General features: G+C 39.3%; 1 protein-coding gene across 2 annotated transcripts in view; it reads right to left on the bottom strand.

The window, feature by feature from the left end:
- drp2 (dystrophin related protein 2) overlaps window positions 1-14,035 on the bottom strand; it is a 165,411-nt gene that overhangs the window by 68,401 nt on the left and 82,975 nt on the right. For both annotated transcript variants that reach the window (XM_037540306.1, XM_037540307.1), the window contains exon 2: window positions 10,893-11,061. In XM_037540306.1, the coding sequence (XP_037396203.1) occupies window positions 10,893-10,939 (47 nt within the window). In that variant the 5' untranslated portion in view covers window positions 10,940-11,061. The remainder of the gene's footprint in view (window positions 1-10,892; window positions 11,062-14,035) is intronic.

The raw sequence follows: 14,035 nt of genomic DNA, 5'->3' as shown, positions 1-14,035 counted from the left end.
GTAACAATTCTGAGAGTACATGTGTTCTGAAACCAGAAAGTGCATTTTGTAAAATTTCTTCACTGGTAGGTAACAATAACACTTCTAATTTCTGTGTCTATACCAAAACTACAAAAAAGTACAAAAACAAGACAACTATCAAGTGCTCCTGACCAGTCTATATATAACAAGCTCAGACAGCGTAGCCTGAAAAAACTTCTGAAAATGAATAAGAAAGCTTACAGAGCTAAGCTAAAAAGCATCTGAATGGCAAGGAAACAGGAAGTAAAAAAAATGCAATAACACAATAAATAACATATTAAACATTAGCTTTAGTCTGGAATTCCTTTTAAATGCTGTTGCTACTGTGTTGAACTGGCACATGTAATTCACAAGCAAAGTCATTACAACATGTCTCATGTTGTGAGCAATAGCAGTCAGCAAACAGTGTGTGTAGGTAATGTTTTATGAGAGCTAAGGGAGACTGCAGCTACAGCTGTCCTCTATATATTCTGCTTAGTCTAACCCAAAATGTGGGCATCGCTGCTGCCCAGAGAGCTGCAATCTTTTCAAACAGAGCCACAGATAAAAATTGACAGCAGCCAGAAAACCCTACGGGGGCTATAAACATGATTATCTTTTCTGTTTTTCACAATTAGCTGAATGTTTCTCCATGCCTGGCTTGTTTGAGTGGAAAACACTCACATCTATAAATGTGAATAAGACACAGCAGTGGAACAAGAGCACAGAGAAAGATAGACACAAAAAAGAGCAAGGCAAAGAAATGAAAAAGAGAAAGAGGAAAAGAGAAGAAAACTGGAAAGAAAAAAATGACAGATGAAATGAGCACAGAAATAAGGAGGAAGCCACTTCCACCTAGTGAGATGTGCAATCTACTGGAGCTCCATATGATTTGTTATTGGACTCTATAAAGGCAGTCACGCTGAGAATATTCCATTAGATCTTGTGTCTTCCAGAGCAGTGGCTAGTATCCCTAATCTCACTCTTGCTCACGCACACATACACACTGATAAGTGAAATGAACCCAAGGTCGCTGAGCCGCTGCTTTTACAACATGACACAAGTTTTGGATATCTGTGCAAGTCAAGGTACTAACGTCTCAGAAGAGACAGTGTGGCCACTATAGTTTTATCTAGCATATCTGTGCCAATTTAGCACATCTAGTACGTCTCCAATGAGTCAGGTTTGCAGAGCTGGCGGAATGCTAGCATTTGGTCTGCATTCTCAGACTGAAATGTCCCTTAAAAACAAGATTTTTATTCATAGATTTCAACCAATAACTGTTTTAATCTCTTGCACTTCCTGTATCAAAAACAGAATAAGATATTTAAAAAGCTGAACCTTGACATTACCTTACATCATGGGTCTCTGACATGAAAAAAACAACAAAAAACCTAACAAAAGCCCTTGAGTGACTGTTGCAAATAAATCAAGGTCTTCATCCAGCCTAAGAATTTTCATTGCAGACCTTATCATTAATGCATGAAAGACCATGAATGAACATAAAGAATTCAACCACACAAAACACTTTAATTGCAACTGCAAATTCACTCTTTAAATATTTATTTTTCTTAAATACAAATGATTATTTTGTAGAGTGCAGAACCATTTCCATCGAGAGCAGCAAAAGAACAGTCAGGAAAAAGGAACAAAAGCTGGCTCTTTGACTGTTTAAAAACATCACTGAATTGGCTAATAAACTATTATCTAAAAAAAAATAGATATCTGAAAACTTTACTAACAATACCACACCCACCTATTTATGTGAGGACTTTCGAGTAAAAAAATATACCATTACAATAAATAAATAAACAAATAAAACATAAATACAGTAAAATGCAATAAAAATGTTTTTTAAACATAAAAAGTTGTTCATATTCTGGTAAAAGAATACAGTTAGAACAACACACGTTTGGTTCCTGTTGTCTTGGTCAACACCGGTTATTATATGGATTTGTTCAATTCCTTCAGCAGCATACCTGGATTAATTTAATGAAGGATTGATTATGCTAAATCAAGTATTAGATGATGCTGTAAATATTGCACTTCCTCAAGGAGAGCTTTAGAAATGATTAAGCTAAAAAACTCACACATGTTAAATCACTATGTATTGTTAATTTGTATTCATTGTAATGTTAGTGTTTTTTAATAAACAAATACTTACTGACCAAGTGAAAACATCCATCCATCCATTTTCTAAGCCGCTACTCCCTCAGGGTCGCGGAGAATCGCGGTGAATACATTTCATTATAAAAAAACAATTGTTTATTTATAATATGAAGCAATTGTAGACTGTGTGTATGTGTATGTGTCTCATGGAATAAATAAAAATATCAGTCAATATCAGTATCAGTCATTATCTTCCACTCGTCGTATTGGTTAATGTGCTAATTTCTTAGGGACAATTTAAACTGTGCACAGTGACAGGTATTTTCAACAAAAAACACATTCATTGCCAAAAACATCAATTGCATTGTATAGACTAAATATCCAAACAAATGCTGCCAATGTTTGAGGAAATTAGAAAGGGAACCACCAATTTTCTTACAGATTGTGGAGGTTTTTGGCTACTTTCACATTCCAAATACACAGCATAATGACAGTCATTACGATGGAGACCAAGGAGATGCACTGCAACTTTCCACTGTCTGAACTGGCTGTAGGCTAACTTGAGGGGCATCTGCCAGACAATTTGTTTCATCCACATACTTTAAAACAAAGTAAAACCACGATACATAGTTTCCCTAATGTTTACAAAGAATTTCAAAATCCCACTGAAGCTGGCTGTGGACTAGTTATTAGGATATCAGGAGACAGTGGTGATTCCTCAATTCAGATTAACCCAATTTAGCACGATACATTAGTCTTACAGATACTTGAATATCAAAATTAATCTGCATATCTCTAGTGCATAAAAATCCCATTATCCAACCATTGCTACTTCCACCTCCTGTCAATGATGCGGTTGCATTACAGTAGTTGACACACTCATTGTTTGCTACTGACAGGACACGTGTCCAGAGAGAGAGAGGAGAGAGAGAGAGAGAGACTGCTCTCTACACAGCCTGACCCGTCTGATGCCCACTGATCCACAGGCAGGGAGGTCTACATCACACCTGTGCTCGAGCCAAAGCACAACACAGTGACTAACACAGCTTGCCATGGACACTCTCTCTCTCTCTCTCTCTCTTCAGAATACCCACCACACCAAGACCCATACAAGGAAGCACTCTGCTGCCATTCAGTCCAGCAAACGGTCCAGTTCTCCTGAATTTCTCCGAGCAGGGTCATCCATCATCTCAGCTCTCTCTGAGGCTTCATTGGGATGCTTCCAAAAGCCACAAATCAAACAATGCCTCAGCCAGACAAGCATCAGTATCCCAGTGCTCCACTGCACAGTAGAAGGGAAAACAAATAGGAGCCCAGTGCACTGTGATGGAACAGGAGCTACAGTTTAAGAGATGCCAGGCCTGAAACCAGCAGTTGCCAGGACGAAACTGCAGCCACTGAGCCTGCATGCGCACATTACATTCCACTGAGCAAACAAGGATTAATTGGAGGCTTTTGCTGGCGTGTATGGTAGTCATTGCTACGACTGATGCCAAAAGCTCTAGTACAGATGATATCAATACGTAGACAAGCAGCTATTGCTGCATGTAAGGGGGAGGGGGGAGGGAGAGCACTATGTGTGGCAGCACTTTACTGTCTCAGGAGCAGCCATGTGTAATGGTTAAAAGCTCTGTCCGAGCTGCACAATATGAGCCATCAGCCTCCGTGGCCAGAGCAGGAAGCATGAAATCAATAAAAATGGCCTATGGGGAGCAAAAGACAAGACTGAAGCAGCTCGTTACTCTGACAAAAGACAATGAGAGCTGTTCCAGATCCTTCCTGATATGCTTCAGCACACGGATACAAGTCAATCTTGACAAACACACAAGTGGAATAGAGTGCAACGTGCAAAATCAGTACTGGAGTTCTTTTCTCCTTGTTAAACCAAGGCTGAATAGTTTGAAATTGAGTTTCCAAATAATCAAATGCAGCAGTCACTTGGCAGTTGACTAAGTAGTGAAGTGGTGAATATAGGAACAAAGCAAGTTCTAACCCTTTCCTGTTCTGCATTCACACGATGCATGTGCTGTCTTGGGTAAGAGAAAGAAATAATGCCTGGTTCAGTCACCACAATTCACACACACACACCTTCTAAGCCGCTTTTCCTTCTAGGTCGACGGGGTGTGAAGTCTATCCCAACTGTCATTGGGCAAAAGGCAGGCTATACCTTGGACAGGTCACCAGTCACATGGCAGACAGACAGACAGATACATTCACTCACACCTGGGGCAATTTAGCATGTCTAAACGGCCTGACTGCATGTCTTTGGAATGTGCAGGGAAACAGGATTACCCAGAGGAAACCCACACAGACACAGGGAGAACATGCAAACTCCACACAGAGAGGACCATTGCTGCCCAGCCAGGGACTCGAACCCAGGCCCTCCTTGCTGTGAAGTGACAGCGCTACCCACCAACGCCACCAACCCCCCCCATCACAATTCAAACAAGACAAATTAAATATCAACATTGTGGAGAAGATACCCATTGGTTTCAGTAACTCCTCTATTCAAGGGCTTTAGAATAGTCATCAAAATCATCTTGGGTCACAAAATTTGTCATAATCAACAATTCATTTGACAAAGGAATAATCACTTGCTTAAAATACACTTGCCAGGATCGATTTAAAATGTTCTGAAAGAAGGTGAATAATAGTGTGCGAACAAGGCTAGAAGTTCCATTATCCACAATATTTCATCAGGCTGAATCAATGAACCAACCAATATTAACTGGATTTTCCCCAGGGTAGTAATAAAAAATGTGTCATGAAAGCAAAGAAGCAATGGTTTGTTTGTGTCTAATAATAAAAAGACACAGTTCAAATTTTGCTACAAATTCCACAACAAAATGGTGCCAACAATCTAAAGATTTAGGTCTGACTGCTTTTTGCAAGCCTCCTTTCCCAGCTCTGCTGTGGGTGTGGCCGAGGAAAGTTATCTGCATCAAATTTGCATAAATTACTATCAAGCCCTTGCATGGAAAAGCTATAGCATTTGAAAGGGCTGTTGAAAGTGCAACAAGCCTTTCAAAACTGTTAACAAAACAAGGCTTGGCCAAACACATGTGTTGCTGGTGATGCACTGTTGTCACCACAGGGATCAACTAGTGATGTATATTTGAATTTAGTGCAGCAGTGGAGGGATGACTGAGCTAGATCTAAGAGTCAGCAGGAAGCGAGCCTTTCAATTTAGCTGTACTTTTCTCATAGCCTGCCTCACCTCCTTAACCTACATTTTCCACATCAGACGCTTCACAAACAAAAACATCTTCAGACTGATCCATTTGCTTAATAGCATGCCTAATAGAAACTCATACTGTTCTTACTTATCAAGCAACCCACACAGGTGTACCTGTATGCATCACAAAGAACAAATGCAAAGATGTGCATGCATACATGACATTAGGTATATGCATAAAGAGTTCATTTACATAAAAGACATTTGCAACAAACAATACGGGAAACATACAAACACACAAGCAAAAAATGTTCAAATGCACAGTACCTACACAGCTGGCATTAATGAAGAGATAAGCTGCATGGAGCTGACAGGTTACCAAATGTAAGTTTTCAAGGGCAGAGGCTGCAGAGCAGGAGTAGAAAGGAGCAAGAGAAGAGCCTGGTCTGGAGAGAGAGGATGCAAGACACTAACTTGGTCTGGCAGGTGTGCACAAGCCGATTTTCTCTGTGGCAGGAAATAGAGTCTGCACCGGGCAGCCATGTCCAAATCATCTTTGTGCTTAATTTTCATCCAATGAGACTGAAGTCTGATACAAGAACTACAGATGTAGTCCCATCCTGACATTTGTGTTTTGCACAGCACATTGAAATTCTTAAAACCAATCCAAATTGAGCCAAATATGTTAGGCTAAAAGTAAGATCTCCTCACATGCATTGTCTGGTTTTTTCTTTGGACTACATTTTTTTTAATGGTCATTTTATGGTGTAGTATAGTGTAGCTATTTTCATATTTTAAGTTAAGGCTGCAATGATTATTTAATAAAACTAAAATTGCCAATTAAAATGTCAGAAAATAAAAGTGTAATTTGAATAAACATTTACCCAATTTAATGAAAGCACATGCATTTGCAAATGCTAGAGAATCACCGGTAGCAGAACAAAGAGAGCAAGACAGTGATTGATGGTTAGTCTTTTTCATGTCAGTCAAACAGTCCTTTTCTGTCAGAAACAGTGTGATATCTCGGCAGCAGTCAGAGATAAGGCTGTCAAGTCATCATGCCTAACTGCCTCTATTGGTGCTCTAATTTGAGGTGATACTCTCGGTTTTAATCACACAGTTCATTCCAAGTGCTTTTCTTTTGCTCTGGATTGCTAGATAGCACGCTCTCCATTGCATTTATTTCTGTGAATTAATGAGTGTTCTGGCTAGCGAGCTGTCTCTCCGGAAAATAAAGAAACATTTGAAAAGTGCACCAGCCTACGTTGAGTTCAACACATCCTCAGGTATAAAGCAGTTTTTGAGGGACTTAAAAACTTGGATGATCACGTCCACATTCACTGACAACAGCAGACCAAGAGACTGTAGTAGTGTCATTAATAAAAAATAATAATATATATAAAATGCTAAAAAAAAATAAATAGATAATCAAAACATATCTGTAACCATAACAATGAATAATTATTAGGTTAAAAAACAATTCCATTTAATCTTTAAAGTTAAACATATAGCTTGAGTTTTCCATATCTTTTTAGAAAAACTTACATTAGTGCATAACAGCTGTGCACTCAAATTTTATGTGCAGTTTAAAAGATTAAAGGGGAATTCCACTGAATTTGCAAAATTACTTAATTATTCAACTGTTTAAATGTAAACAAAAACATTCAGAATGATTGGTGTGAAATGTTGCTTTCTAGAGAAATTTACTGAGTCAAAATTGTTCATCACTGTAGTACTAGGAACCAGATGTCCATGTGTCTACCCTACAAATATCATACATCATCATATCATATCATACTACAAATATTTTATCTGCTATCCAGTGAACTTGCATGTGTCTTATAAGGTTTTACATGTCACGCTGATAATTGTAAAATACTGCTAAATTAAAAAAAAAATTGGGGTACTATTTTTGCCTTACAACGCCCTGTATGTATCTCTCCGCTCGGTATGTCTTGTGTTGTTTGGTTTAGCGGCAGTGTCAACAAAACCCATTGTTTTTGAGTAATGATATCATCAGAGGAGCTGTGACAAATCACAGTTGCACCTTGCTGTCCTACCCCATAAACTGGTGAGCAGAGTAGAAAGTAGCTTGTTGCTGACACTGTTCATTTCCATTCTCTCTGAGTTATTCTGTTTCCTTTTCGTTCAACACTTTCTGTAGTTCCTGTGTTGCTTGGTGTTGTTTACTGTTCAGTGAATGCACGTGTCCAAGTACCTGATTAGTCAAAGGGAACATGAATTTGAGGGGGAACTAATCTACCACAACACTGGCTTTAGCCGTGTTGAACATCTGTAGCTACAGGCTAGTAACTACAAAAGCGCAATAGCTCATGCGCATTGATCTCAGTTAAGACTGTGGTTTTGACAGGAAACACAGAAGTAATAGTTTATCTTTAAAATGTGTTTTAGGCAAAAACTATAATGAAGCTATCACAAAACAATGTTTTGGGTATGAAGGTATTTATAACCATTTTGTGTAATAACATAAGAGATATGTAGCTTTTAGAGCCACAAAATGCTTCAGACATCTGGTTCCTACTACTATAATGGTGAACAATTCTGACTTGGTAAATGGCACATTACCAAACCACTCTTAATGATTTTGTTTAGATCTAAACCCTTGAATGAATAAGTAATTTTGCGAAATCGATGGCTAGCTTAACTGCAATTAAAATGCTAGCATTACAAATATTAGTGGTTGTTTCATTTTCTACTAAAATATTTCCAGATTCAAACCACTTTTAAGTCCTGAAAAAGCACCTCATTGCACCAAGTTGTGGAAAATATTCACTCATGTCACCTCTATGACAGTAAACTGACCACATTTTGCTTTGACAGAGGGTCGGAATTTGATCATATGCCTTAACTGACCCCAATATATACACAGATTAGGATATCCCTTGCAAAAATAAAGAGCAGGGTATACCATCTATGTCTCTCTCAGACCCAACACCTCCTGTTAAGACATTGTGTTAGACATGCTTTTCTACATGAACATGAGACAGGTCTTTTTATGCAGACGCACGCCACCAAGGCATACACTGGCAGAACATGATTATCTCCTTTCAAAGAGAGACCTCAACAGTCAGCATGGCTGTATCAGCGGCATTGGGCCTCTGTGAGGCAGAGTTTGATCCACACCACGTCAGCTGAAGGATGTAGTTTAATTCCTTTCCCCGCTGCCAAGTAGGCATTCACTAAATAATTCATACACATATAAATCCCTGTTGATTTGTTCCTTCATTAGACTGTCTGAAAAGTTGGGTTTGTTTGCCAGCCCTGGCACAAACACAACATTCCGCCACTCACTAACACAAGCATCCCTGAAGCCACGTAGATGCATTCCTCTGTCATTAATAAGTCTTCGTCTGTGGTCCCCCAGAATGACGCAAGTGACATTCTCTCCCGCAATGCGTGCAGCCTGACGCAGCCAAAAGACAGCATGTGGGTTTATGTGCACGCTATGCATATGGTTGATGGATACTTAGTAACCATACTGTTAAAGTGTTATTTTCAATTAAGGAATTATTAAATCCAGGTTTGGTCTTTATCTGCCTAGACACTAAAAAAGTGTCCTGATGCTAAACTTGACTCATTAAAACACAATGAGATGGTAATGGGTCCCACAGTCGCTCACAAAATCCACAGCAGGCATCCATTTGGCATGTCCATTAAAAGCTTTGGCAGAAAGGTGAACATACTCCCCAAACAGTCTTGTTTGACAGAAGCTTTTTAGTGGCAAGTCACTGACAAAAGCCTGCTGTGTCAAAGGCTAATGCCCTGCTAAATTTCCTAACTGCAATTGGTCAAAGGCAAGTTCCCTGGTTTGAAAACCTCATAAAAGGCTTCTGAACTTCAAAACAACTTATGCTGACCCTTCACAAAGTGCCTTGCAGCTTCTCTATAATCAGCACACATATTTTTTGCTCTCTTTTTCACAAAAACACACACACATAAAATACAAATAAACTAAATTAAAGTTGGGTTAGATAACAGTAATTATCATGCCATTATGACCAAATCAAGCTTGGCAAGCCCCTGTGTAGTGCAACGTCTGACCATAGCATTAGTGTAGACAGAGAAGACAAGGTTAAGGTGGTCAAAAGGTTGGTGCACTTGAAGATCAATTGTAATATTATGCACATGCAGAATGGAACATAATGGAACATGGCAGAACAAATTGTGCTCCTAATGACACTGTTCTAAGAAGTGTCCTGTAATGAAAGATCTATATTGAAATTAATACTGTGATATTTTCCGTATTTTAAAGCACAAAGTGGATAGAATTCACCCCTGTGGGTGAGTGGAGAATGTTTCAGGTCATGAGCACTCCCTCACAGCTGTATTGTGGGATGCTGGAAGATCCCTGAAACATCTCCTCTATGGTCCCTTCAGCACGACAACACATTCCGAGCAAGCCTCTGTCCTCCCATCGAACCCCCAGGACACATTCCACCCAGACCATAACACATGCTACTGCAGGGTGAGAGGATAGCAACAGTATTTGATTGTCTGTTGTTGATGACAAAAGGAGGCTTTGTTCCTCCTCTGAAAGCTTATTTGACTTTTTTCTCCCATTGGCACGCTGTCTGAGAAAATGTTTTTGCTACTAAAGTTCGAGGTAAATTATTCATGAAGAATTGCTCTAGAACAAAAGATGCAATCAAGTAGTGGCTTTTCAGATTCTTCAAAAAACAAATGAAATCCTGACTCCAACTCTCTGACAAAAGCCTCATAAAAAATTCCTAGTAGTTCATTAGTCTGCTATATGAAAAAGGAATCCTCATTGGTTTGCTATATCAAATGAGCCTCAATGCAATCAAAATGCATTATCACAATGTGATAGTGGCAAAACTAGTCCATTAAACAGGGTCAAACAGCTGCCTGTCAAATATCTGGTCAGCCGGAAAGAATGCCAGTGGTCTGGATGGCCAGATATACTCCCTAAAGATCTCTTGTGGAAACCACTTAGCATTCTGTCCGTGTCCATTAAACCTGATTGTTCTATCCTATCATGCTGCCTTCAGGGCTGGATGATGTCAGCATGCTGACTAGATCCACACCAATGTATGGTATTTCATGATGATCCTATTATTACAAGCTGCAGGCAAGGGGGTTGTCTGAGCCAATCACACACTTATACAAATATCCCCGGAGAAGCACCGGGGTCAAGACAGTAATTAAAGGGCTAAGCTCATAAATAAACCAGGATGCACCACTGCCATACAAATGACATGTAAAATGGCTGTGTCTGCTTACACAGCTAGCACTGCACTGATGACTGCTTACCGAGACCCTCTGGAGAATCTCATAGACTCAGCTAAAACCCTGGTAATAAACATTGCAGATAATAAGTCTGAGGGTAAATTATGAGGGTCTGTTATTATGGGATTGTTCAGAATGCTAATGCTTGTTAAACCCCCTTAAAATCTAAGAGCTTGTATGTGGGCCCTCACTCTCAGAAATGCAAAACTTAAAAAATACCTTTTTAGTACTTATCTAGCAATTCATGGTAGTTACAGAATATTAAGTTCCATGATTAATGGCTGAATAATAAGCCTAGTTAAAGAAAGCAGTTAAAGAAACATTGAAGTGTGAATTGCACCTGATGTTGTGGGACTTGCGCTTGATCTCGTTCCAGCACAGGTTCATGTCGTGGTCGGGGGGATTGGCGTTCTGCCCTCTGCACTCAGTGGGCACCTCCTGTCCCTCAGGTTCCACCGCTGACTGGCAGGGCACACAGTGGCATCTCGGCCACACGGGCCGCCCTGCAGCTGCAACATATACGCATACACAAACAGAGGATTATTTAAGAGCTTCAAAACATGGAAATGTCTCTAAAACTCAAAGTGAACACAAGCAGTAATCATTGAAACAAACATAATTTACATTCCCAGATGCAAGCAATATAAACCAAACACACAGATAATCATTCAGATCTAATGTCAGCAATGTTTGCAAGCAACAGGAAGTGCTGTTTGTCATAGTTAGTACCTACTGGGAGAGGCAGGGAGGAGGGTGAATATGTGGTTGCCTCTGCTATTACTGAGAGAGAATCAGGGATTCCAAGCACGTCCGAAGCACAGGAACACAGACACAATCAGCCTACCGCAGGGCCTCATGATGAGGGAGTTTTCTGCAGGTCGTGACACTCTTTATGAGTGGTCGCCACTGCTGTCAAAGTGTCCATAAGCTCATCCCTTCATCCTCCGTCAAATCTGTCACCCCATCTGCAGGGTTACTTCATTTCCAGTAGCCCAAATGCTCTCCTGAAAGGCCCCATGCACTCACCCCTGCACCCCCTCACTCCTTTGCCCAGTAACCATGGCATAATATCAGCCTGACCTCTGCATGAAGTGATAAACACATCCAGCTCCCGCTTTTCTGTCTGTGCGGCTGCTGACGCTTTGCCAAAACAAATTGTGGTTTGGGTTGTGTGTCTCTGTGAGGATCTTTGTTTTCGCAGTGATGCTGGAAGAAGGGAACTCACTCCCTGGAGAGGAGATGAGTGACAGGATGCCAGGGCTTCCTCACCTCCTCACGGTCTCTCGCACTAAAAGATTTCCATTCCTCACACACATACTGTTTATTCAGTGTGATTTTTCAATCTCCTTTGAATCAGCAATTGCTCTCGCTCATGCCCCTATCTCTCCTTCTCTCACTCACGCTTCCTCTCAGCATAATCCACTGCCTCCCTGATGAATCCTGGCTGTTCATGGTTCATCAGATAGCTGGATAGGCCTTCAGATACTGTTAATGCCCAGAAAAACAAGGCAGAGCGTATCTCGAGCGCTGAAACTTATTAAAAATCCAGACTCTAAACAGTGAAGCACCTCTTGCAGGTTTTATCTCACCATGCTATTATGACTCAGGGCTCATACCATCACGATTCAGTGATTTGCGGGGTTTGATGAAAATTGTGCTGAATCGACTTAAAGGAAAACAACAACAACAAGAGTGGCGGAAATGAGCCTCTGGCAAGGGCTTTGAGGAAGGCAGTTTTCCAGCAACAAGATCAGAGTGCCAGAACTCTGCACCACTTTTTCCTGCCCAGACAGTGCAACGAATGGCATAGCAACAGCCAAAGCACGCTACCCACACCACACACAGATATCTCAGATATAATCCTGCTCATTTCAGATCCCACACATCATGAATCTGAAATGCAGACTACCTAGTGGCCACTACTGAGATGGTCTTGTCCAATAGAGGCTGAAGTGAATAGAATTGAGGTTGAAAACTACAAAAAAGTCTCTTTTTTTTTTCCTTGTATGATTTTTAACAACATAAAGTACATAAAGCAAACAAGCATTTAGGCAGTTTTTATATTTTAATATACTTTCAGTGTATGTAGATGTATGTAAAGTTGTTGGCACTCTTGACCAAATTACACATTTTTTAAGAGAATAAACCTCAACATTCACAGCAAAAATAACATCTATATGCAAATGTTAATGCACAATTGCTTGATATATTAGCTAATAAAACTAAACAGTAGCTGTGGCATATACAAAAATTTAGATACTCTACTAAGTCAGTATGTAACACCTCATCTGGCATATATCACAGCTTGGAAATGGTTTTGTAACCATTTAGGAGTTTTCTATTCTTGTTTTTGGACTTTTCACCCATTTTTCTTTGCAGACTGATTCTAGATTTTTAGTCTATTGGGCTGTCTACTGAAGACCTACCCACAGATAATTCACAGTGTATTGTGAGGTGTCTTTTGAATCACTGTCCAATGACCATTGTCATTGGCCAGCCTCTTTTTAGCTTCAGTTCCATGACTGATTGTGTCCCATTTGCTTTTAGAATTTGATGATATTAAGTGAAATTCATTCTTCTAGCTGCCTGTATGAAACATTTTCCTAACCAAGGTGTCTTTTATTTACTTTTCCAGCATTAATACACAGAACTTGGTTTATTTAAATTTTTAACATGTAAATATATTTTAATTTTAATATAGTGTCTGAATACATTTTCCCTATTAGCTTTGTTTATAAAACATATCTTTGTTTACAAATACATGCTTTTTTTGTATATATCTATCTAAGTATAAAGTAAGAAAACATGTCTAAATTTGAAGTGGATCTAGGTACTGGAAATATATTAAATAACAAAGACAGAATGTCTGAATATGTGTTTTCTGTATACACTCATGCAAGTAAATGATGATGATGGTGATGATAATAATAATAAAAAAAGAATTATGAATATTGCAGCAATAATAATAATGATAATCATCATCATCATCATCATTACAAAGAGTAGTATGAATACACGTCTTTAGTAAACATTTTAAACCAAGTAAATAAAAGTTTATCATTAGAATTATATGGGACTGCCAACATGATATTGCTGGCATTCTTGCAGAATGAAAGTTATTGTGAGCGAAGTGATGTCAAAATGAGCAGTTAACTCTGTATTCTCAGTGGATTTGTGGTAGATTTTATCAATATCTTCATTTTGATATGCTGTATTTACCACTGTGTCATGAATGAATCCACAGAAGCACATTTAACTATCAGTCTAAATAAAAATAATAAGAAAGTAAGTTATAGCTAATCTGCTACAAGCATGCCTGCTCAACGCAGAGCATTCATGCTGTGTCAGGTTTTTGTCTGAATAGTTCTTCTTGCATGCAGCACTTTATTTTTGCTTTTGACACTGACACTTAAATAACTTAAGTTGGGTTACCAACAACAGTGTCTGATAGGAAAAGTAAATCTACCTGTCAGATGTAAATAT

This window comes from Pygocentrus nattereri, chromosome 8, assembly GCF_015220715.1.
Source record: "Pygocentrus nattereri isolate fPygNat1 chromosome 8, fPygNat1.pri, whole genome shotgun sequence".
In the NCBI taxonomy this organism is placed as follows: Eukaryota; Metazoa; Chordata; class Actinopteri; order Characiformes; family Serrasalmidae; genus Pygocentrus; species Pygocentrus nattereri.
Note: the sequence above shows the minus strand (reverse complement) of the source record. Positions and strands in the feature narration are given on the sequence as shown.